Source organism: Lampetra fluviatilis, chromosome 35 (assembly GCF_964198595.1).
Source record: "Lampetra fluviatilis chromosome 35, kcLamFluv1.1, whole genome shotgun sequence".
In the NCBI taxonomy this organism is placed as follows: Eukaryota; Metazoa; Chordata; class Hyperoartia; order Petromyzontiformes; family Petromyzontidae; genus Lampetra; species Lampetra fluviatilis.
This window is the reverse complement of record NC_136309.1, coordinates 2,532,482-2,558,064: the sequence shown is the minus strand read 5'-3', so window position 1 is coordinate 2,558,064 and position 25,583 is coordinate 2,532,482. Positions and strand designations below refer to the sequence as shown.

Here is a 25,583-nt window from a genome sequence, read left to right as displayed (position 1 = left end):
TTGTTTTTTCATATTTTATTTAAAATACCAATGTGATAAAAATGAAACTCTTACTCAAGAAAAACATAAATGAATAGTAAAATAAAACCGATGCCACGCATATCAAGGATTTATAGTGAAAAACTTTGTTTTTACGGGTTAATTTTTTTCTTTTGCTGCCCAGGGCTTAATTTCAGATGGAGCTGCCCGGGGCTGAGCTTCGGAAAATATTACTCGGCCGTTCTTTACACCCATCCTTCCAACTCCACCACCATTTCGGCCACCACCACCACGGCCGGAGTGGGGATTTGGGTCCCGTGAAATGGGTGGCTCTGGAAAGTATTCCATGAAAAATGTTAACGTGATTTAGCCTCTCATCGACAAACTTCACGCAGGGGGTCGATTACATTGCCACTGCTTTGTAGAATGATAATTATTTACGCAGGTCGCCGGTTTGACCCATTGGTGCGGCAATTGAAACGCTGAGAAAGTTTCAGAAATCACCCTGCCTCTGTCTGTCCACCAACCCAGCAGTATAAAGAACCGGTCTTGGGCCTCCCCGAGGTCGATTCAGCCTCAAATGGGTACCGCGGTGGCTAGGAGATGTTAACTACCTCGCCTGGTATACAGGAGGTCGTGGGTTCGATCCCGACCCTGACGCCTGCTGTAAATTTGGAGTTTGTGTGTCTCTCTCCCCGTGGTCGCGTGGATTTTTCTCCGGGTCCTCCGGTTTCCCCCTCCACATTTCGAAACACGCGTTAGTCGAGTATTTGCCTGCAATACATTTCCACGTGATAAGCCACTTCGTTGAGCTATCATTTGTGGCCAGGTCGCTTCTGAAAACGAGCTATATCGCTCAGTGGGCCTTACCTGGTAAAATAAAGCATTGTTTAAATACTCTTTGTTTTTTTCGGTAAAGTCACGTAGGTATGAAATAAATTAATTTATTTTATGGATCCCTGCAGTCACGAAAACTTCAAATCTAGATTTTTAAATCGTTAATAGTTTGAAATGAGTACCTGGTGCGGTGTGTAAATTTCACCACTCGGGGGACAAAGGCGGCCGGCCGTGATGCTGGCCGCCCAACACACCCCCTTGTGCAGGCCTTCATAAGTGCTCGCTAACAGCACTCTCCCCAAATAGCCTGTTCAGGATACATGGGGATTTTTGCATTGCGTTATGTATCGCCGCGTTCATATGGGCAGACGACAGCTCGTCACGTGGGTTTGGCCGCAAGCTGCTCCCAGGATGAGAGGCAATCTGGTGTTTTAAGAGTTTACAATAATTTGTCGGCGCTTCTCTAATAACACACCGAGGTGTACGTACGCACGCGGCCCATACGCACACGTACGCACGCTCACCCAGTATCAGCTCAGCGTTCCTGTAACTCGTTGTATAATTGTTGCGATCAGTCTAAAAATAATAATCTGTGCAATATTGTTTTACTTCTCGCGTGACACGGTTGTTTTTTGCACCGATTCCTATTCGCGTCATTGCTGTGCTTTCATTTGATTTCTTTGGCTTTTTCCCCATCTGGTGGCCCAGGTCACACTTGCAAATCAGACTCTGATCTGGTCTCTTGAGTTGCCACCTACCTGGCTAAGCAAATAAACATGAACTGAACATACACAAACACGGTAGGACCAACACCTCGGCCGTGGCAGATCACTGTTACAACTCAGTGGGCTCACATGACATTGACTTCTTCAAGACAGAGGTTCTCTGCAAGCCATCTGGCTACCATGAGAGATTCGTTCATGAGGCTATCCACATATACAAACACAGAGACAATTTCAACCGAGAAGATGGATTCTGGCTTAGCAATCATTGGAAGGATTTGATCAACCATTTCGGGTCTTAATTGATTATGTTCACGCTTACGGTGACTTTCAGACCGCATTCCATTCTCTTCCTCTCCCCCCTCCTCTTTTCCGAACATAGATCGACTCGTCAATCTGAAAAACTGCCAAATCGCTGTCCGTGGTGCTGACGTAACGCCACTTTTTTCAAATTTTCTTGCTGTGGATTTCACACCTGACGATGATTGCTTGTGTTGCAGTCGAAACGTCGTGAGAATGTTATTGTTTTATATTTTTATTATTATTTTATTATTTCCCTTCTACGTGACTTTACCGAAAGAACCAAGAATATGAACATACACAGTTACCCCTTTACATAAACATTCAGCTCACAGAATATAAACACAGACAAAGCTCCCCCGTGTAGCGTCAACAGACTGTTGGGGCAAGTGCTGTCAGCGAGTAGCACCTATGAAGGCCAGCACGACACACGAGGGGGTGGGTGGCCAGCACCACGCCCGGCCGCCTTTGTCTCCCCCAGTGGCGATGTTGACTACACACCCGCACCAGGCACTCATTTGAGGCCGAGTCTACTTAGGGGCGGCCCATGACCGGTTCAGATAATCGCCACCGCACCATTGCACGCGCATAAGGTGCCATACACGCACACACACACAACGTGAAAACATTCAGTCGGTCATTCTTGGCGTATTGTTATTGTAGAGTGATCATTACTGTGATGAGGGCGGGGAGGGGGGGCTGGGACGGGGAGTGGGGGGCAGGGAGGGGGGGGCTGGGAGGGGAGGGGGGGCAGGGGGTAGAGGAGGGGGGGCGGGGAGTGGGAGTCAGGGAGGGGGGAGGGTGGACAGGGAGGGGGGGAGGACAGGGAGGGGGGGTAGGGGAGGTGGTAAGAAGGGAGGGGGGGCCCCAGTTGCCCCGACTAAGTGAGGGGCATCACGTTGGGGACGAGATGAAACCTTCAAGTCGGTGTTCATGAGCTCGGCGGTGAACGTTTGGAGAGCCGTGGAAACAACAACAACGTCGTCGTCGTCGTTGTCTGTAAAACAAACAAACAAAACGTACACAGTGTTGAGTATTATTCTAGTGGGGTGTAACTTTAGGCGCATCTCCCCGTATCGTTTGCAGGCCGCCGCCGCCGTTCTGCGGTTTGTAATTCGCTGCTCCGATTTCGCGTCCGTCCCAGGCTTAGTCCACAACCCGTGCCTCTCGCTCGCTCGCTCTCTCTTAATCCGCCTGCGCGTGTGATTGCGCTCGGAGATTAAACTCGTACATAAACAACCACAAAGCCCCCCCCGGGTAGCCTCTAACAGACTGTTGGGGCAAGTGCTGTTAGCGAGGAGCACCTAATGGATGGGGGGGGGGGTCGGGACACGACCGCCTTTGTCACAATACACACCGCACCGAGTTCAGTATATTATTTTTTTACGACTGAACTGACCTAGGGGAGGCCCAAGACCGGTTGAAAAGTCGCTGCCGCTGTTGTTTGTCTTGAGCGGGAATCGAACTCGGCTCGTGGTGCACAGTCCGCGAAACGCTGCACAACCAAAGATCCTCCGTGTAGCCTTCACAGGCTGTTGGGGCAAGTGCTGTGAGCGAGTAGCATCTATGAAGGCCGGCACGGCGCACGAGGGGGTGGGGTGGCCAGTGCCACGCCCGGCCGCCTTTGTCTCCCCAGCGGCGACGTTTACACACCACTGCACCGAGTACTCATTTGAGGCCGAGTCGACCTAGGGGAGGACCACGGCCGTCTCGCCCTGAACTCGGTCAATTCCGCTGGCGATGATGATGGTGGTGATGATGGTGGTGGTTATGATGGTGATGGTGGTGGTGATGATGATGATGATGGTGGTGATGATAATGGTGGTGATGATGGTGGTGATGATGGTGGTGGTTATGATGGTGATGGTGGTGGTGATGATGGTAATGGTGGTGGTGATGGTGGTGATGATGGTGGTGGTGGTGATGATGGTAATGGTGGTGATGATGGTGGTGGTGATGGTGGTGGTGGTGATGGTGGTGGTGATGATGGTGGTGATGATGGTGGTGGTGATGGTGGTGGTGATGGTGGTGGTGATGGTGGTGGTGGTGATGGTGGTGGTGATGATGGTGGTGATGATGGTGGTGGTGATGGTGGTGGTGATGGTGGTGGTGATGATGGTGATGATGCTGCCGATGCTGCTGCGTTGGCATTGATGAATAGGGACATTCAACACCTTCCGTCGTGGCCTTAAATGGGGAAAAATGTTCTACCATAGACGATGTTTCAGGCAATGCCGCCCCCCGCCGTAATGAGTTCTGAGGAAGAGCCATTAACCGAAACGTCGTCTATTATACAGGTTTCCCGCGTTTTGTGCGGTTTCGCGTGTATGCGGCTAACCTACTCATGCCCCAAAATTCGCTGTATGATGCGGTCTGAATTCACACACAGCTACACTATAACGCAATAGATATCGCACGAGTAATTACAAAACACTCGATAACACACCCGGTTAATTGTAATACAACAGAGAGCATAGTTCACTATGCCTTTATTAAAGCACGTTTTCAAATGTGCTTACTCGTCAAATGAACACGCCGGGGTTGTCCACAAAGACAAAGATCCCCCGTGTAGTCTTCGCGGACTGTTGGGGCAAGTGCAGTTTGCGAGCAGCACACGAGGGGGTGGGGTGGCCAGCACCATGCCCGGCCGCCTTTGTCTCCCCTCTCCCCTTGGCGATGTTTACACACCGCACCAGGTACTCATTTCCCGCTGAGTCGATCGAGGGGGGAGGCCCAGGACCGGTTTCAATACCTGTCAACCACTTATCAGTGCCCTACCTTATTCCAGAACAATTCAGACCTTACTACTCACCCCGTACCCCTAATAAATCTCAACGTTCACCCTACAACGTCCCATCACAAGGGAGAGACACAAAAAAATAGACAAAAAACACAAGCCCCTATTGAAACGGCTGTACGCCGTATGGACCTGAAAACGCAATTTCCCCGTATAAGAAGAATACTGGGATAAACCGTGTGGGTTGACACAGTGTGGGTTTTCTGATAATCGTCACCGGTGTTAGTGGCGGCGCTAACCACTGCGCCACCGCTCCCCGTGTTTGCACGCACGCACATCCACACAGAAAGATGCCCCGTATAGCCTTAACAGACTGTTGGGCAAGTGCTGTTAGCGAGCACCTATAAAGGCCGGCACGGCACACGAGGGGGTTGGGTGGGCCAACACCACGCCCGGCCGCCTTTGTCTCCTTAGTGGCGATGTTTACACACCACACGAGGTACTCATTTGAGGCCGAGTCGACCTAGGGGAGGCCCAGGACCGGTTAAAATAATCGTCACTGGTGTTGGCCGTGAGCGAGAATCGAACCCGCGTCGCCAGGTTCATAGCGCAGCGCGCTAACCGCTACACCACCGCTCCCCACACACACATACACACATCCACACATCAACACACACATCCATACACTCACATCCACACACTCACACACACACATCCACACACACACATCCACACACACACACATCCACACACACACATCCACATACTCACATCCACACACACACATCCACACACTCACATCCACACACTCACATCCACACACTCACATCCACACACTCACATACACACACACATCCACACACTGACATCCACACACACATCCACACACTCACATCCACACACTCACCCTGAACACAGCTCTGCCTGCCGTCATCCCCTCTCGCCTCGCAAGCGCAGCGCTGACAGCGGAGCGCGCGTGCAGTGCGCGTGGAGGTGGCCGAGGTGGCAGGTAGGTGGGGAGTGGGTGCTGAGTAGGGGGTAGGTGCAGGGTGGGTGATGAGTAGGGGGTAGGTGCAGGGTGGGTCGTGAGTAGGGGGTAGGTGCAGGGTGGGTAGTGAGTAGGGGGTAGGTGCAGGGTGGGTAGTGAGTAGGGGGTAGGTGCAGGGTGGGTAGTGAGTAGGGGGTAGGTGCAGGGTGGGTAGTGAGTAGGGGGTAGGTGCAGGGTGGGTCGTGGGTAGGGGGTAGGTGCAGGGTGGGTAGTGAGTAGGGGGTAGGTGCAGGGTGGGTAGTGAGTAGGGGGTAGGTGCAGGGTGGGTAGTGAGTAGGGGGTAGGTGCAGGGTGGGTAGTGAGTAGGGGGTAGGTGCAGGGTGGGTAGTGAGTAGGGGGTAGGTGCAGGGTGGGTCGTGGGTAGGGGGTAGGTGCAGGGTGGGTCGTGAGTAGGGGGTAGGTGCAGGGTGGGTAGTGAGTAGGGGGTAGGTGCAGGGTGGGTAGTGAGTAGGGGGTAGGTGCAGGGTGGGTCGTGGGTAGGGAGTAGGTGCAGGGTGGGTCGTGAGTGGGAGGTAGGTGGGGAGTGGGTGCTGAGTAGGAGGTAGGTGCAGGGTGGGGAGTGAGTAGGGGGTAGGTGCAGGGTGGGTAGTGAATAGGGGGTAGGTGCAGGGTGGGTTGTGAGTAGGGGGTAGGTGCAGGGTGGGTAGTGAGTAGGGGGTAGGTGCAGGGTGGGTAGTGAGTAGGGGATAGGTGCAGGGTGGGTGCTGAGTAGGGGGTAGGTGCAGGGTGGGTCGTGAGTAGGGGGTAGGTGCAGGGTGGGTAGTGAGTAGGGGATAGGTGCAGGGTGGGTGCTGAGTAGGGGGTAGGTGCAGGGTGGGTAGGGGGTAGGTGCAGGGTGGGTAGGGTGTAGGGGGTAGGTGCAGGGTGGGTAGTGAGTGGGAGGTAGGTGCAGGGTGGGTAGTGGTAGGAGGTAGGTGCGGAGTGGTTAGTGGGTAAGAGGTAGGTACATGGTGGGGAGTGAGTAGGGGGTAGATGTAGGGTGGGGAGTGAGTAGGGGGTAGGTGCAGGGTGGGTAGTGAGTAGGGGGTATGTGCAGGGTGGGTAGTGAGTAGGTGGGTGCTGAGTAGGAGGGAGGTGCAGGGTGAGACGTGAATACCCTAGCTGTATATACACAGTCACAGTGGCTGAACAATTGACGATGTATGTGGGACTTTTTTTGCACCATACGTAGCCAACCGTGCTCATCGGAGGTGCGAAAAATTAACTAATTTATTAATATTATTAATTCGTGTGACATTTGTTGGAGGTATCGACAAGGTCGCTATTGGGTAGTGATGTGGTACTGAGTAGATATGTGCTGCGTGGGTAGGCACGTGCTGCGTGGGTAGGTATATGTTGGGGGGGGGGTGTAGGTACGTGATGGAGTCAGTGATGGGTGGCGCAGTGGTTAGCGCACTGCGCTACCATTCCGAGCCGCGGTTAACGTCAGTGGCGAGTGCTTTCAGAACCGGTCCTGGGGCCTCCCTTAAGTAGACTCAGCCTCAAATCAGTGTTTACGTTCGCACGAGGGAGACAAAAGCGGCCGGGTGCGGTGTTGACCGCACCATCATCTTGCGCATCGTGTCAACCTTAATAGGTGCTCGCTGACAGACTGCTAGAGGCTATACGGGGGCAGTCTGTATTTTGTGGATGCTGGATTGGTGGTGACTGTGTGTGGTTGATTGTAAGGGGTGTGTGTGCGGTGGGGGTATGAGCGTGTGTGTGTGTCTCTGTGGATGGGTGTGTGTGTGTGTCTCTGTGGATGAGTGTGTGTCTCTGTGGGTGTGTGTGTGTGTCTTTGTGGATGAGTGTGTGTCTCTGTGGATGTGTGTGTGTGTCTCTGTGGGTGGGTATGTGTGTGTGTTTGTGGATGGGTGTGTGTGTGTCTCTGTGGATGGGTGTGTGTCTCTCTGGATGTGTGTGTGTGTCTCTGTGGATGGGTATGTGTGTGTGTGTCTCTGTGGATGGCTATGTGTGTGTGTGTCTCTGTGGATGTGTGTGTGTGTCTCTGTGGGTGGGTATGTGTGTGTGTTTGTGGATGGGTGTGTGTGTGTCTCTGTGGATGGGTGTGTGTCTCTCTGGATGTGTGTGTGTGTCTCTGTGGATGGGTATGTGTGTGTGTGTATCGGAGTGCATATTTAGTGTCTGGAATTACATTTTTGGTGTGGCATTTTCTGTGAATGTGCTTGCGTGTGTAGGTCGATTCAGCCCTAAATTAGCACCCTGGTGTGGTGTATATAAACATTCGCACTGGGGAGACAAAGGCGGCCGGGCGTGGCGTTAGACACAAGCCCTACTGGCCAATCGTTAAGGGCACTTGTCCCAAGCACCTGCGTGGCCTCTACGGGTATCTTCATCTTTGTGCGTCTGTGTGTTTGGTGTCTGGGAGTCGGTGGACGCGATGGCGACATCCAGTGCGGGTTCATATTCTTAGGTTTTTTCGATAAAGTCACGTAGGTAAAAAATTAAAATTAATAAAAGTAAAATAAAAAATAAAAATTAAATAAAAATACAAATAAAAATCACGACGTTTCGGAGGCAACACAAGCTTCCGTCTTCAGGTGGAACCGTCACAGCCCGACAGCTGTATCAAGTAAATGAGAGATTACAAGAGATACCACTCCGTATATATAATGGTTGAGGGGGGTGGCCAGGATCGGCTCACTTTTCATTATTATGGTAAGGTGCGGCTTGAGACTACGGCTAGACTACATAACAAACTTTACCGAAAAAACCTAAGAATATGAATCCTTGCAGTCACGAAAGCTTCAAATCTAGAATGAGTGCGGGTTGTCGCTGCAGGCTCCAGGCTCCTGCTGTTGGGAGTTCCTGAGTCTGGTATTCGTGGTTCGCTGTTCGTGGGACAGGTACCCGCTTCTCTATCCCCCTCCTCCTCCTCCTCGTCATCATCATCATCTTCCTTCTCCTCCTTATTGCCGCACAGGTGACGGATCGCGTCCTTCCTCGATCCTCTCAACCCATTCCCTAGCTGCCAGTGCTATTCAGTGGCTTAAAATAAAATATTTCGCTCCGGATGATCACTACAAAGTATGACCTGTATTTTGATTTAGTGTGCTGATCTTAAAGGTGCATTGAAAAATTATAATACTCCGATTGATGCTCCTGCTGTTGTGGAGTGACTCATGCAGCCAGCTATGGCTGCAGAGTTTTGGTAGTACATGTTGTTTATGCCATTTATTGTGAAAATTCCGTCACAGTTCCTATGATTGCTTTTTCATTGCTTTCATGGCTTTATTTTGGTGATTTCGAAAAGTGTATTGGTTTAGCCATGTTTATTTGTTGTAGTACAGAGTTAGACTGATGGCCTTAATCTAAGTTGTCTTGTGGTTGTTGTTGTTGTTGTTTGACTTGCATCCCACTGGGATTTTTGCACACAGCGTTGGTGTACGGTGCTTTTTCTGCAATATTTTGCTGTCTTTTCTTGGACTTTCTGTTTGCACTTAGTCACATATTCACCTTAAGAGGTTTTTTGTTCATGTTTTTGTTTTTAGTTTGTTGCGGTTGCACCAGATTCAAGAGCCGAATGGCTCACAGGGCTGTACCTAATACATGAACTTGAACATGCGGGGGCGTCACCCGCCGACGTTTCAAATCGACCCTCGCGCGGGATGGCAGCAGCAGCAGTAGCAGCAGCAGCGGCGATGTGGTTCACGAACTCGGTGTCACCAATGGCGCTTAGGTCTGCTCCTGCTGGCCACGACGAACGGGTTTCAGCAGAGAGAGAGTTCATGTCGCTGTTTCCCCTTCTCCTCCTTTGATGGAGCACAATGGGTTTACTGTGCGGTCCATAGCGTGAGTTGCATGGCCACAATCACACTACCGTGGCTTGCCTTTAATGCCTCTCTCCATGTATATCCTTCTACCTATCAGGATCTCTATGTTTCTGTATGTTTCTCAATGTATGTAAATGAGTCTCTGTGGGCTTACTATGCGGTCCGTGTTTTGTTTATACTTTTACATTCCTGTTTCTCCAATTAATTCCGTCCGATGCGACCCGATCGTGAGCACGAAGCTCACGGCAGACGTTCACATGGCGAGGTTAATTATGAAAACGTGACTCCAAAATGTAATGTTATCTCGATATCTCAAGGACATTTTTGCTTTTACATCGACAAGATTTCTTCAAGGAAGATATATTTTTTTACAAAAACGCGATGTAATGTTATACAAATCGCTCGTCTCGGAGATGTTGTAGGTTCCAATCCTGTCAAAGGCGGAGGTTGACTCAGCTCATGATCATCACAATTACGGGAGGAGGGGTCGAGAATAAGGTACCTCTTTGTCGAAATGTAACCGTCCGTCCATCCATTCATCCATCCATTTATCCATCCATTCGTCCATTCATCCCTCCATCCATCTGTCCATTCATCTGTTCATTCATTCATCCATACGTCCATGCGTCAATCCATCCGTTTATCCATCCATCTATCATCCATTCATCCCTCCATACATCTGTCCATCCATCCGTCCATCCATCTGTCCATCCATCCGTCCATTCATCTGTTCATTCATTTGTCCATTCATCCCTCCATCCCTCCATCCATCTGTCCATTCATCCGTCCATCCATCTGTGTCCACGCATCTGTGTCCAATCGGCGCGCCGCAGCCCCGCACCAACGCGACCCGAAGGATGCTCCAGGTGACGAGGCAGCGCCGTACGGTGGTGGCCATCGCGCTCAACGTACTGGCGCTGGTCTTCTCGAGCACGGCGTTCCTCTCCACCTACTGGTACCAGGGCATCCACAAGGTGGTGAAGCCCATCTGCAACCCTGAGCGCGGCCAGCACGTGAACTGCGTGCACATGAACGGCACCACGGTGGGCGGCGAGGAGATGCTCGTGGCCACCGCTGCCACCGGCGGTGGCATCAATGCGTCGCTCGGCGGCCCGGCGGGCGCCGTGAGCTACAGGAGTGTGCACGTGATCCACTACACGTGGGACACCGGCGACGACAAGTACGCCTACCGCTTCTTTCACACGGGCTTCTGGCTGTCGTGCGAGGAGAACATCTACAAAGAAGGTTCACCTACCTGCCTGCCTGCCTGCCTCCCCCTCTCTCTCTCTCTGTCTCTCCCCACACCACCCCCTCTACTCCGCGTGTGTGCTGGCACCTGTGGGGAACGGTAGTTCAGACGCTGTCTCCCCGACAGACCTGGTCTTCACCTGAGGACGGCTGCTTGCGTTGTGGCCGAATCGTCGTGAGAATTATTTAATTATGTTTTATTTGTATTATTGTATTACTTCGCTTCTACGTGACTTTACCGAAAGAACCAAGAAGAAGCGGTAGTGCTGTTACTGGTTCGATTTTTTTTTTGCACGTTTTGTACGCAGCATGGACGGGTGGTGCTTTTTCTGTAGGCTTTTATTGTTTACGCACGTGATGTTTAGATTTGTGTACAATGAATTTTAGGTGAATCTTGTAATTTTATTGTTTGTTGCGGTGGCACCCAAATCAAGAGCCGAATGGCTCACAGGGTAAATCCTAATAAATGAAAGTGAAACTGAAACTCACGGCCAACACCAGCGACGATTATCTGAACCGGTCCTGTGCCTCCCCTTGGTCGACTCAGCCTCGAGGCTATATGGGAGATCTTCGTCTTGTGGGACACGGTGACACAGTCGGGAGTGGGGTAAACGAGCGTGGTAAAGGCTAGAGAAGAGATAAAGCTGGCGCGGTGCGGGAGGATGTGGAGCTGAGTGGACTTGCCGGTGACCGGTACCAGCGGTGTCAAGATCGGCCTCTGTGGAGGCTGCTACTGGGCAGTTGGAGGCAGTCGCACTCCAGCAACAACGGAGGGCAGAGGAGCGACGCTCGCAACAACGAGCGGAGCGTCGGGCGGACAAAACGTAGCAAGTTGGCACAGTCGGAAGCACAGCTGATGCATCTGCCAGTCATCTCAATGAGTCAACCTGTGGCACCTGGGTCTCGTGACCTCCACCTTCTAGCAGCGAGCCTCCGCACACTTCACGTGGCCTCAAAGTTCACCTGGCCTTCACGGACTTTTTGGGCAAGTGCTGTTAGCGAGGGGGTGGGTGACCAGCACCACGAACCGACCGCCTTTTTCTCCCTCGTGGCGATGTTTACACAACCACACCAGGGCGAGGCTGAGTCTACCTAGGGGAGGCCCAGGAGATGTTCAGACAATCGTCGCTGGCGGTGGCCGCTCGCGAGAATCGAACACGGCTGTCTGGGTTTTCGTAGCGCGTCGCGCTGACCACCTTCCTGCCGCTCCCCCCACTCGCCGCTCGCGAATGGCAAACACGCACGCCGCTTATAACGCGCCCGTCACGTTGTGAAGAGTGCCGCTTATAACGCACGCGTCAAATTGCACGCTACCGGCGTTGTAAGCGGCTGCTCGTGCCCACCCCTTGCGCGCTTTTGAGTGACTGCCGCGATGTTTTCCACCCTGCCCCGTTCTGTGTTGCCCCGGGCAGGCGAGCAGTGCCGCAGCTTCGTGGATCTCATTCCCTCCGCCGAGCGCGGTAACCGACGCATTCTCTCTCTCGAGCACGACGCCCGCACCTACAGTACCTCACCTACCCCTCTTTGCCTGTCTCTCTGCCCGCCGAGAAGCACTCGTTTAGTCTGCAGGGCTCAATGCGACTTCGAGCTACCATGATAAAACAAAACAAAAACGACAGCGAGGACATCAGCTTCATCCGCTGAGACAGTTTAACGCGTGGCAGGCTTTCACGACCAATATTATTCGTGATAAAGGTTGTTGGGTTAGATCGCGTGAGTTCAAATGCACTCTCGAGCACAGGAGCCTCGTCCCGTGAGCACATTAACACCCCCGACAATTTAAATCTCTGCCATTGGCTTCCCATTCAAATGTCGGGTACAATTGAAAGCTGCTCCACACACGAGGCCACAAACGGCCTCGCACCAACATTGTCACATTCAACAACTGATTTCCCTGCACGCACCGTCGTTACCTCTCCGGTCCGCACATTTACATCTGGCCCACGTGCCCAGAACTCGACTCTGCACCTGGGGTGACCGAGCCCTGTTTGTTTCGGTCTTCTCTAAAGACTCGCGTGCTTCGCCTGCAGCGCTACACTTCCCACGTACGACCCAGTTTGGACTCTGAACTTTGTCGTGTTTATATTTCCTAACTTGTTGCATCAATTGCGCCTTTATGAATGTATGTTGTTATTGAAGGCTAATCCGGATTCATATTCTTAGGTTTTTTTGGTAAAGTCACGTAGGTAAAAAATTAAAATTAATGAAAGTACTTTAACAACCCTGGCACCCCCCCCCCCTTTCAGCCAGTCTACATAACAAAGGCTCAGTCCTTTTTTATGTAGACTAGCCTTGTCAAGCCGCACCTTACCATAATAATATAAAAAAGGGGGCCTGTCCTAGCCCATCCCCCCCCCCTCAACCAGTGTATATACAGGGTAGTATCTCTTGGAATCTCTCATTTACTTGATACAGCTATCGTGCTGTGACGGTTCCACCTGAAGACGGAAGCTTGTGTTGCCTCCGAAACGTCGTGATTTTTATTTTTATTTTATTTTACTTTCATTAATTTTAATTTTTTACCTACGTGACTTTACCGAAAAAACCTAAGAATATGAATCCTTGCAGTCACGAAAGCTTCAAATCTAGAGCTAATCCGGATGTTTCTTTCTTGCCGTCGCGCAGGCGTGCTGTGGCTGGCCATCACGTCCGAGGCCCTGTACATCTGCCTGCTGGCGATCGGCTTCATCCTGATGTGTCTCGAGCTATGTCAGCAGCGCAACATCGTTGGAGCGCTGCGGCTCAACGCGTTCGCGTCGGTGTTCACCGTGCTGGCCGGTGCGGGGCGTACACGCTCACCGCCGGGGAGATGACCGGGAGAGATGATCGGGAGAGATGATCGGGAGAGATGACAGGGAGAGATGACAGGGAGATATGACGGGGAGAGATGATGGGGAGAGATGATCGGGAGAGATGACAGGGAGAGATGACAGGGAGATATGACAGGGAGAGATGATCGGGAGATATGACAGGGAGAGATGACAGGGAGATATGACAGGGAGAGATGACAGTGCGAGATGATGGGGAGAGATGACAGGGAGATATGACAGGGAGAGATGATCGGGAGAGATGACAGGGAGAGATGATCGGGAGAGATGATGGGGAGAGATGATCGGGAGAGATGACAGGGAGAGATGACAGGGAGAGATGACAGGGAGAGATGACAGGGAGAGATGATCGGGAGAGATGATGGGGAGAGATGACAGGGAGAGATGACAGGGAGAGATGACAGGGAGAGATGACAGGGAGATATGACAGGGAGAGATGACAGGGAGAGATGACAGGGAGATATGACAGGGAGAGATGATGGGGAGAGATGACAGGGAGATATGACAGGGAGAGATGACAGGGAGAGATGACAGGGAGAGATGACAGGGAGAGATGACAGGGAGATTTCGTTCATTAATCGCGCGTAGTCAGCGAAGGAGCCGTTGCGCCAAACGTGTGGCCTCTTGCGATGACGACGTTCGCCAGAAGATGTTTCGTTCCTGATATAGAGGCGTAGATGTGGGGACCACGCTTGTGCACTCTTCTTCAGCAAAGTAGCGGGGCGGGGGGGGGATTAATGAGTCAACGTACATTATGCATTCGCATTATGCGGTGTATCAGATGTACATCCTTCACCCCTCCTTGTCCTCTGTTATCTAATTGGGGCAATTAAGCCTCATCGGATGTTAAGGAGGCCTTGAGGTCAGATGTCCGCAGCATAAATAATGCACTTTGCAATGCTCAATCATCAATAATTGAAGCAAGTCCCATCAATTTGTATCTTTAATTGGAGCCGAGCGTGTGTTCGGAGCTGCAGAGTATTTTAATTAAAATAAATCTAAACAGCAGTCTAATTAAACATTGCTAATTAAAGCCACGGGGGTCATACATCTGCCATTCTCAGCCTATAAAGTCAGTGTAATAATAGGCACGGAATGAGCCAACGATTCGTTGACCAATCATTGATAATTACGCTTATAACGCAGGCAACAGATAGTGCGAGCAAGGCAGCTGTCATGTTCGATGCGTACTGGATCGAGAATGTAGATTAGATCTGGTATCCCCTGCTTATTGGATGCTGGGTTTTCTCCGGGTGTGTAATAATTATCGATACATCACATGTGCCAAACACCCGTGTAGTGGATCACCGCGTGGATATTCACGGTTCTTGCTGCACCAGCAGTCCGGGGGTTCTAGATTTGAAGCTTTCGTGACTGCAAGGATTCATACTCTTAGTTCTTTCGGTAAAGTCGCGTAGGTAAAATTTTTTTATTAAAATTAATAAAAAAATAAAAAAATAAAAATCACGACGTTTCGGAGGCAACACAAGTCTCCGTCATCAGGTGGGACCGTCACAGCCAGATTTGCTGCATCAAACGATGCAGCAGATCTGGCTGATTACAGCTGTCGGGCTGTGACGATTCCACCTGAAGACGGAAGCTTGTGTTGCCTCCGAAACGTCGTGATTTTTTTTATTTTATTTTACTTTTATTAATTTTAATTAAAAATTTTACCTACGTGACTTTACCGAAAAAAACCTAAGAATATGAATCCTTGCAGTCACGAAAGCTTCAAATCTAGAATTGATGTCACGACATAAACCACTCCCGCCGCAGCGGGCAGGTGGACTGCGCTTGATCAATCGCCGACGGCGTGGCATCCGTGTCACGCGCGCGCGCGAGAGAGATAAGAGAGAGATAAGAGAGAGATAAGAGAGGGATTGGGAAGAGAGAGGGGGGGGGCTGTCGTTTGGAACGCGCCCGTGCCCCGAGTCTCGCGTCGTCGCCTTTGATTTGCGCGGAAACGATGGTCGGCCCGGGTCGCTTCGGTCCGCTCGAAATAGCGATTTCACTCACGGACAACTTACAGCGGCGCCACAGGCGGAGTTTCACTTCACTGTTTGGAGAGGGGGGGGGGCATGGGTTCGCTTTGTCCCTCACATTAGAAATCGCGGGTGCATATAATTTGTTTTTATCTTAATTGTAACCTACTGAAAATAAGCGTATACCGGGCAGTGTCAGTCTATTCACAATATGGGACCTTTTTTGCCACTATCAAAATATAAGAATATGTTTTTGCCCTTTCTGGCAATGACACAGCAGGTGTTAAGATGTTAAAACACCAAACAGACACCTTTTGCAAGGAATCCTGTCTGCATTAACCACACGTCCTTGTGGTGAACATGCACAGAGCTATGAATGCCCTGATAGTGACATTGCCTTTGTGCTGTTCGCCTTTTGGCGTCCTCTGGTCTAACACCGTTTGAGACGAGGCTCTAAAGAAAGCTGTCTCTGGTGTGGACCAATCAGTTTCAAAGACAATGCATCATATTATCTGAGAATGTTTTTGTTTGCATGTTCACCACAAGTACGTGCGGGTAATACAGACAGGATTCCTTGCAAAAGATTTCTGTTTGGTGTTTTAACATCTTAACACCTGCTGTGTTATTGCCAGAAATGGCGAAACCTATTCTTATATTCAGCCTATTCACGTCTACAGACCCTTTTAGCGTCAGATGTCTTCTGTTTTCTAGAGACCTCCATCAGAGAGCAGTCTCTCGATACATTATGAGAGACACCATCACAGACAACCCTGTCTACCCATCACCTAGAGACCGTCATCATGAGACCTATCAATCCGTCCGTGTATACGAGGGGAGAGGGGAGGGGGTTTCATAGGTCCTTGGCCAAACAGCACTTGCCCCAACAGCCTGTGTAGGCTATACGGGGGGTCTCTGTCTGTTGTGTGCCTGACGCAGGTCTGCTGGGCATGGTGGCCCACATGATGTACACCACCGTGTTCCAGGTGACGGCGCACCTCGGGCCTGAGGACTGGAGGCCTCAGAGCTGGGACTACGGCTGGTCCTTCTGGTGTGTCGCAATTCTCCGATGGCCTCGCGGAAACGATCGTTTGCATCTCCATTGGCGCCGCGAGACATATCCCCCTTTTAATTGTGTCGCGTGCCGATGGGGCCATCGCGTGCGCACGTGTGTGTGAGAGATGCCACGTGTGAGAAAATCAATTGGTGCGTGTGTGTGTGTGTGGTGCCCTACCTGTTCAGGTGCACCTAGCCTGGCACAAGCGCCGTGGTGATGTCATCATTGTTGGGTTTGTCGTCCAGTCCCTAGATTATGTGGCCCCTGTGTGCATTCCCACAGAGGTGTGGGAAGCTCTTCTGTAATAAATCAAATAAAATACATTCCTATCCCAAGGCACTGCGCAATACATAAATGAATATATAAAAACACTGTACCAAGCCACGGCCAGAGCCGTCCCTCGGGTACAGCAAATTTGGGCGACTGCCCCGGGCCCCGCGCTTTGGGGGGACCCGCGCTTCGACGGTATCAGATGTAACACTTGAAGGCGTCGGGGGGGGGGGGGGCCCACAGAGTGGAATTTGCCCCGCCCCCCCGTCCCCCGCTCCCCCTATAGACGGGCCTGGCCATAGCGATAGCTGCCAGAACATCTCCAAAGAAAACTCACCACCCGTTGCTGCTTCTGCTGCTGCTCGTTGCTAATCGCCGCACCAAACGAATCGTTCCCAATTCCCTGTCCGTCCGTCTGTCCCTCTCTCGAAACACCCCTCCACTCACCCGCCCGCCCGACCTCCACCCCGACCCCCGGCAAATCGGGCAGCCTGGCCTGGATCTCGTTCACCTGCTGCATGGCGTCCTCGGTGACGACGCTCAACACGTACACCAAGACCGTCCTCGAGTTCCGCCACCGCCGCAAGGTCTTCCAGCAGAACCTGCGAGAGAGGGACGTCTTCATGGACCCCGAGGTCCTGCTCGGCCTGTGGCCCGGCACGGCCAAGCGCTGCAACCCAGGTAAGGGGGCAGCCTGAGTCGGGACGAGCGAGCGCAAGGGTCGCACTCGTTACGCACACGAGGTGCCTGCCGCAAATGAACCACGACGCCTTCGCTGATATCGCCGCTGAGCGTAAACCATCACGCGCCGAACAAATACTGTGGTCACCGGCATCTCGCTCTATCAGATGCGCTTCTGCGGCCGTCTGGAACGCTCCTCCTTCCGATATTATGAATCCATTGGAGCTACGCACTTTCAAAACGAGATTGAAAACTAATTTCTTTATAACTGACTTTTGTGTTTCGTGTGTTATCCTTCCCCGCACCTCCGATTAGCATGGTTGGCTACATACGGTGCAAAAGAAGTTCTACAGACATACAAGTACATCTGTAAACGTGCAACTCTTAGAACATAGCTTATCACGTGTGCGCAGTATTCATACATTGTAAGCTCTATTAAACAGTCTATCTTACTCTTTGGTTCTTTCGGTAAAGTCACGTAGGTATAAAATATAAAATAAATATCGTGCAGCGGCAGTGAGTAGGTGAGTTCGAGGCTGATGGACCGCTGAGTAGGTGAGTGGGTGGGTGAGTGGGTGGCTGGGTGAGTACCGTGAGTGAGTGGGTAGGTGAGTTCGAGGCTGATGGACCGCTGAGTAGGTGAGTGGGTGGGTGAGTGGGTGGCTGGGTGAGTACCGTGAGTGAGTGGGTAGGTGAGTTCGAGGCTGATGGACCGCTGGAACGCGAAGCTGCGAGGTCCAAATCTCGCTATCCAAGTGCGCGGAATGATCAGGTGTTCACCATGAGCTGCCCAACATTGACAATGTACCGGCAATCACCACGAGTCCATCAGATCACGTGGAGAGCCGCCCCGCGACAGCTACGGGTTAAACATGCCAACGTCGGGCTAACGTGGCATGCGCTTGGACCCGTTGGACCAACGTTAGCCCGACGTTGGCATGTTTACCGGGTAAGTGCGTGCCCCCGTAGTTGTTCGTGGGATGCCACCATGATGTGGCGGCTAGCGCACTGGACTTGCAATGCAGACAGAGGCCGCCGGTTCCATTCGATCTCTCGCCAAGCCGCGCTGCTGCCGTGTGGTGGAGCATAGTGTGGGTAACTCACACCTCTTGCAAGACTTCTAACCAGCGTGGGAAAGTGGGCCACATTGTCCTCGAGAGGGGAGCTCTCTAGAGCTCTCTCCGGTAAGGCCCTTCTGCCAGCAGCGGCGTGAGAAAACAATTGCAGCGCTCGTCCCTTTATCGTTTATTGCTCAAGTCGCCAGGTTCACAGCGCTGTGTGATAACTACAGCACTCCCCCTTTACAGTACAGTACTTCCAATTCATTGTAACAACAATAATAATACCATTGGAACCTCATTTGCCAGTAAAAAATATGATAATTGTTTTTTTTACCCTTCTATCTGGCAACAAAACTGACACCTTTTTTTTACAAGGAGTCATGTTTGCATAGACCACAACACCTGCAGCCAGTTTTGTTGCCAGATAGAAGGGTAAAAAAACAATTATCAACAATAATAATAATTTTTCGATTTAAAGCTTTCGTGACTGCAGGGATTCATCTTCTTGGTTCTTTCGGTAAAGTCACGTAGAAGGGAAGTAATAAAATAATAAAAATAAAACATAATAAAACAATTCTCACGACGTTTCGGCCACAACGCCTGAGGACGGCTGCTTGCGTTGTGGCCGAAACGTCGTGAGAATTGTTTTATTATGTTTTATTTTTATTATTTTATTACTTCCCTTCTACGTGACTTTACCGAAAGAACCAAGAAAATAATAATAATCACCATCATCATCATCATCATCAATTATGGAATCCCCAGATGAAGGAGACTTGGAGCTGGGCATCAGATCTGCGGCGGCCGCCCTCACCGAACACTGCGGGGACTCCCACACCTCGCGGCACCCCGACCACGGGCCGCCCAACCTGTGGCCCGGCAGCGTCACGGCGCTCCGAGGGGCGGCCGAGGCCGTCATCCTGGCCCACGGACTGCAGCCCTCTGACGGTGGCGCTGGCAGCGGCGGTACAAGCCGCGTGCATCACGGCCCCGGCGTGGCTACGAGCCGGAGGAACGCCCCACGGGAGCCGTTCCCGAGCTGCGGCCGGCACGCGCTCAGGGAGGCGGCCGAGGCGCTGGCTCACGGCTCGATGGAGAGCGAGCGGGGCCCGCAGGGCGTGTTCGTGAACCCCCAACGCCAAGCCTCCGTCGAGGAAAAAGTCTATTGAGCGCGGCGCGACGGACCGACGGTCGAATGCGCGGGGAGTGGGGGCGGTGGGGGGGTGGCGATGTGCGAGCGAGGCTTCGTTCTGAGATCAGCCCCTGGGTTTTTTGCTTTTAATATTTTCAATTTATTATTTTAATTTTTAAAAAAAATTCATTTTATTATTATTTTGAATCTACGTGACTTTACCGAAAGAACCAAGAATATCAGCTTCTGTGCCAAGCGCGGCGCTTGCCGTAACGGCGTGCTGGGGAGAATTGTCGTAACGTGTTTCATTTTCTTTCTCTGGTGAGGGTTTTTTTTCTTTTTCTGCCCCCCAAAGGTCATTCCCGGTGTGTGCGGCCGGCACGCCACGATGGAGTCGCGTCGTCAGGCGAAGGATCCGTTAAGGAAATTTCTCGAAGCGGTGCGAACATTTCTGTTCGAGAACGGCCCGGGCAGGGAAGGAGTCTTTTTTGTAAAGTTTATTTTCATGGAGCTTGTTAAGAATTTCCCTTGGCCACCATGCCCAGCAGACGGTGAAACAGATAATTTGATTTTGCCAGTTCAAGCTTTCGCCACGCACGACTGCAGTGAAAGTTCAACACGTGGTCCAATCCAGAACGGCAGTCTGACCCTCCAAATGATAATAATTCTTTATACTTTGCTGAAAAAGCATTATTTAATCTCAAGACTCCTTTTCATAATGGTGGTGACAGTTTCTCGATTTCATTTTACAGTATTATGCTATTCCTTTATTTGTGTTGCTTTTAATAAATAAAAATAACAACCCCATCTCTTTTTCACAATGTATACGATACTTTGTACAATATTGCGTGCATGCGTGTGCGTGTGCGTGGTCGTGACTTTGAAAAAGCAATGGTAAGAATGGGCTCTCAGAAAGTCGCAATAATTTTACGTCCACAAAATAAAGCGAAACAAGAATTTCAGTGGGTCGTGAATGCTGACATTTGCAGTGGTAACACATCGCCTGGAATTTGCGAGTGAGAGTCTGGGTTACATTCTATCCAACTGTTAATTAATTTCGTTAGAAACAATAAATATTTGCTTAGTTAATGGCGAGACGACCACTGAGAGACCTTGGGGAGGGAGGTAGGGGAAATAATCCCAAAGAACTGAGGCAGAGAAGTTCAATAAACTGAGAGCATCCCAAGAAAGTGGATGGAAATTCCATGACACTGAGGAACAGAAACATTTCAACTGTGACGCAGGCACGGGCTGCTCCACTTTTGGGGTGGAGGGAGTTACCAAATGAGTTGGCAGAACGGTTACAACCACGGGCCAACGTTGACCCAACGTTGACCCAACGTTGGCAAATTAACTGGGAAGGAAGCGACGGCGAGGTGCGACGTCCATCGACAAGGCGAGACAGCGCGTGGTCCGAACATTCTTTTAAAACAAAACGTTTCAGACTCGATCACAAAAATAAATATTACTTCCTCATTATGTGAAGGTTACTCGTCGTCAGCCTTGATCTATCCACTGCTGGACAAAGTGCTCCCCATCCCGTCGCCGCTGTTCACAAGCTACGCGATGCAACGCTCAATGTTACGCCGCACTGAGTACTTACTAATGCCAACCACGTTGGCTATCATTGAGAAGGTTGATGAACACTCACGTCAACTGGAAGGTAAGATTCGAGTTGAGCCTGGATCGTGCTTGCATGTCTTCATTGAAACCCTCTCAACTACGCTTCCACGCTCTCGATTGTAAACTCATTCCTTTGGAACTGCTGCTTCTTCTTGTTAGCCACGGTTGGCCGCGTACGGTGCGAAAGAAGTTCGATGTACGAACGGACACACGCGTCTGTGCGCCCTGCCTTCAACACCCCACTCCCCCCACTGACGAGCGTGTTGACGAGAGGCACTCATCCAGCAGTGGATTGACCAAGGGGGATGTTGTGCGTGTGCACTGGGTTTATTTCCAGTGACAAATCCTCGCCATAATGATGACGATGATGATACTGCGCGGACACAATTGTGTCTCTGGGCTTCCAAGGTCCGGGCAATGAACAACCCGGTGTGTTTTTCACAACGACAAAAAATACTGTCGTGTAATGTATTTTTTTTATTGTTCGGTGTCGTTTTATGATTTGGAGGTTACACAAAAGACAAAGATCCCCCCAGTATAGCCTTAACAGACTGTTGGGGCAAGTGCTGTTAGCGAGCACCTATAAAGGCCGGCACGGCACACGAGGGGGTGGGTGGCCAGCACCACGCCCGGCCACCTTTGTCTCCCCAGTGGCGATGTTTACACACCGCACCAGGTATTCATTTGAGGCTGAATCGACCTAGGGGAGGCCCAGGACCGGTTCAGATAATCGTCACTGGTGTTGGCTGTGAGCGGGAATCGAACTCAGGTCGCCAGGTTTGTAGCGCTAACCACTGCACTGCCGCTCCCCACGTACACACACGCACAGAGTGACTTCAATTTGCTGTGGAATTTTACGATCGTTCAAGCTCGTTCTATTTGTGAGCCGAAAGAGCGAACACCCCCGAGCGAGGACCTCTCGCGTGGAGATGGAACGATGACATCAGCTCGAGCCAGATGGATCGTGGCATCGTACGACTGTGTAGACTCATGGTGATATCTTGGAGAAGGCGTTAATTGAACGGTAGAATGATAATGGCTGTGCGGATTTCATTTTACAGGACCGGATTTTCTTTTGACGATATCGACCTTGGGGGTCCCAGCCAAGCTGACACTTTTGTTAACAACATTCGTGCAATATCCACGCTCGCGACAAAAAAAAACAGATATTCCATCTTGATTTGATCTTGATTTGAAGCTTTCGTGACTGCAGAAATCCATACTCTTTGGTTCTTTCAGTAAAGTCACGTGGGTAGAAAAAATAATAGATCACGACGTTTCGATCACAACACAAGCAATCGTCATCAGGTGAGACAACTACAGCAAGAATATATTCCATATTAGCCTCTATAGGGTGTAATTACAGGTGCTGTCAGCTAGCACGTATTAAGGCCAGAACGGCACAAAAACTATAAACAATTTGTGTATTCATCTTCTTGGTTCTTACGGTAAAGTCACGTAGAAGGGAAATAATAAAATAATAAAAATAAAACATAATAAAATACAATTCTCACGACGTTTTGGCCACAACACAAGCAGCCGTCCTCAGGTGAAGAACAGGTCTGTCGGAAAGACAGCGTCTGAATGAACACCGCCAAGCTTGGCAGCGTATATTTACGTGACTTTACCGAAAGAACCAAGAAGATGAATCCCTGCAGTCACGAAAGCTTTAAATCGAAATTTTTGTGTTTTACCAGGTAAGGCCCACTGAGCTATTCAGCTCTTGTTCAAAAGCGACCTGGCTATCACAAACGATAGCTCGACGAAGTGGCTTGTCCTCACGTGGAAATGTATAGCAGCCAAATACTCTTAAACACATGTTTCTAAATGCGTGCGGAAAAACCGGAGGACCCGGAGAAAAATCGACACGAGGACAGGCAGGAACATGCAAACTCCGAATATCTGGGCGTCAGGGCCTGGATCGAACCCACGACTTCATGTATGATATTTGGTTTTTTACCCTTTTATCTGGCAACAAAACTGACACCTTTTTTTACAAGGAGTCATGTTTGCATAGACCACAATACCTGCAGTCGGAATGCAAACAAAAAACATAACTCTGATAATGTATGCACTGTCCTTGAAGTTGATTGGTCCACACCCGAGACAGCTTTCCTTAGAGCCTAGTCTCACATGGTGTTGGACCAGATGAGGTTCCAATGGTGACTTCATGTATACCAGGCGAGGTAGCTAACATCTCGCCACCGAGGTGGGGAGATGCTAGCAGGGTGATGTGGCCCAACGCTTTAGCCAGCACCACAGCTAACCACGTTTGCCTCCCCAGTGCTGTGTTGCCAAACCACTGTTGCAATGCTCTATGCACACACAAATGTAAATTGTGTGCATACAAAACTATACCTTTATAAACAAAATTCATACTGAATTCACGTTCATTGTGCGTGTGTGTGCCTTTGTACAACATGGGCTTAGAAGTGCAATGCTTGTATTGATTGCTGTGTTTGTGAGATACACCCACGTGTTATTCATCAGAGCGCAGGGCGAGCCGAATTGCATCTATGCATATAAAGTGGTTCCCTTTAATGACAGCTATATGATTATTATTATTCTTTGTACCATAATTGTACGAACCGCGGTGACCTCATTTTGATTCCTGATCGCGGCTAACATCAGCAGTGAGTGATAACGTGGGCTCATCCCACACTCATCAACGTGTTATTCACAATAAAACAGGGAGTGCTGAATTGCATATATGTATATATCGTGGTTCCCTTTAATGAGAACTACAATAAAATAATTACAATTATTATTCGTACCATAATTGTATGAACCCTGGTGACCTGAATTTGACTAAAGCCACGGCTCACGTCACCAGTGAAGTGACATGTGGGCTCAAATTCTTAGGTTTTTTTCGGTAAAATCACGTAGGTAAAAAAAATTACCTGAAGACGGAAGCTTGTGTTGCCTCCGAAACGTCGTGATTTTTATTTTATTTTACTTTTATTAATTTAATTTTTTTTTACCTACGTGACTTTACCGAAAAAAACCTAAGAATATGAATCCTTGCAGTCACGAAAGCTTCAAATCTAGAATGTGGGCTCAACCCACACTTACTAGCATGGTGAGGTATGGTCAAATCATCCCCCTAACTGACACTGCCTTGGGTCGGATTCACTTCACATCCAGGCGGTGGTGGTTGATCGCACGTGGCTTGTAACCCAGCACTCTGGAGGCCCAGGATTGGTGAATCACCCAACTGTTGTGAAATTCCATTCCAGTGGGCATCGAGGTGCCCTGCACCGTGGCTCGCCAGGAGATGACGGTACAAAAAGCGTTTCCTTCTCTCTGCGGGGATAGCGTGTTGCTCCCTCACGCGCTTGCGTTTTTCTCTGGCTGCTCCGGTTTCTTCCCACGTGTATAAACACACTCGTCGATTAGCGAAACACACATCAAAATAAAAAGGCCCGATCTAGCAGGACCCTCCTGAAAAGTATTCCTTGGACTCGGTGTGGCTTTCTTGGGTAAATAATATTGTTATGGTTATAATTATTACATCCAGCAAAGGGCTGTAAATTATGAATTGTAATTATCTCAACTCTGAAATATATACTATCTCTACCTGCATAGCCTCCCTTGCGCGCGAAGTGTCCCTAATTCAAGATTTCGTGACTTTCTGACAACTGGGAACTTCCCTTCGACGGCCTCCCAAAATCCCTCACCGCTAAACTCCAGATTATCCAGAAACGATTCCGCCACCAGACTTACAACTCTCACCCGCAAACGAGATCCCGCCAATCCTCAAATCCCTCCATGGCTCCCAGTTCAACCAGGAATCAATTACAAGATCACCCTTTTTCTGTGTTTAAGATTTGAAGTAACCTGGCTCCAGCTTACCTCTCTCTGTCTCTCCTGTTTCGTCTCTCTCTCTCTCTCTGCTTCCCAACTGGCACTCCACAATTCTAGAGCTCCGAGTAAAACACCACAGCCAACACACCGTAGGAAGGCACCCCCTCTTTCTGTTGCCCATTTCATTCGCAAGGATTAACAACGCACACCAAATTGCAGGCATTAAAGTACAGACGAGCAGCAAATTGATTGGACACCTTCTCCTAAATCTAATTTGTTTATAAGCGTCAACTTAATCTACTGCACAGATTTGTATAAACGAAATCAAAATGTTGCAGTTAAATTAAACTCCAAGTAAAATCTTTACTTGAAACTTTCGTGACTGCAGGAATTCACATTCTTTGGGTCGTTCGGTAAAGTCACGTAGATAGGTTTATTTTTAACATTATTTTTTTAACCTATCTACGTGACTTTAACGAAAGACCCAAATAATATCTCTTCAAG

The 25,583-nt window shown here is 50.1% G+C and overlaps 1 protein-coding gene across 1 annotated transcript; it reads left to right on the top strand.

Annotated features, from left to right (window-relative positions):
- Nucleotides 1–5,525: 5,525 nt before the first annotated feature.
- LOC144944693 (germ cell-specific gene 1-like protein) lies at nucleotides 5,526–19,689 on the top strand. The gene is made up of 7 exons (XM_078873053.1): nucleotides 5,526–5,584; nucleotides 10,230–10,641; nucleotides 12,057–12,104; nucleotides 13,270–13,422; nucleotides 16,391–16,502; nucleotides 17,269–17,459; nucleotides 19,286–19,689. Exons 2-7 carry the CDS (start codon nucleotides 10,254–10,256, stop codon nucleotides 19,687–19,689), a joined length of 1,296 nt encoding a protein of 431 aa, XP_078729179.1. The 5' UTR covers nucleotides 5,526–5,584; nucleotides 10,230–10,253.
- The last annotated feature ends 5,894 nt before the right edge of the window (nucleotides 19,690–25,583 follow it).

Coding starts and splice junctions, on each gene's coding strand:
- LOC144944693 (XM_078873053.1), top strand. CDS start 10,254: ATGCTCCAGGTGACGAGGCAGCGCCGTACGGTGGTGGCCATCGCGCTC. Junction 10,642..12,056: donor GGAGAACATCTACAAAGAAG/GTTCACCTACCT, acceptor TGCCCCGGGCAG/GCGAGCAGTGCCGCAGCTTC. Junction 12,105..13,269: donor CATTCCCTCCGCCGAGCGCG/GTAACCGACGCA, acceptor GCCGTCGCGCAG/GCGTGCTGTGGCTGGCCATC.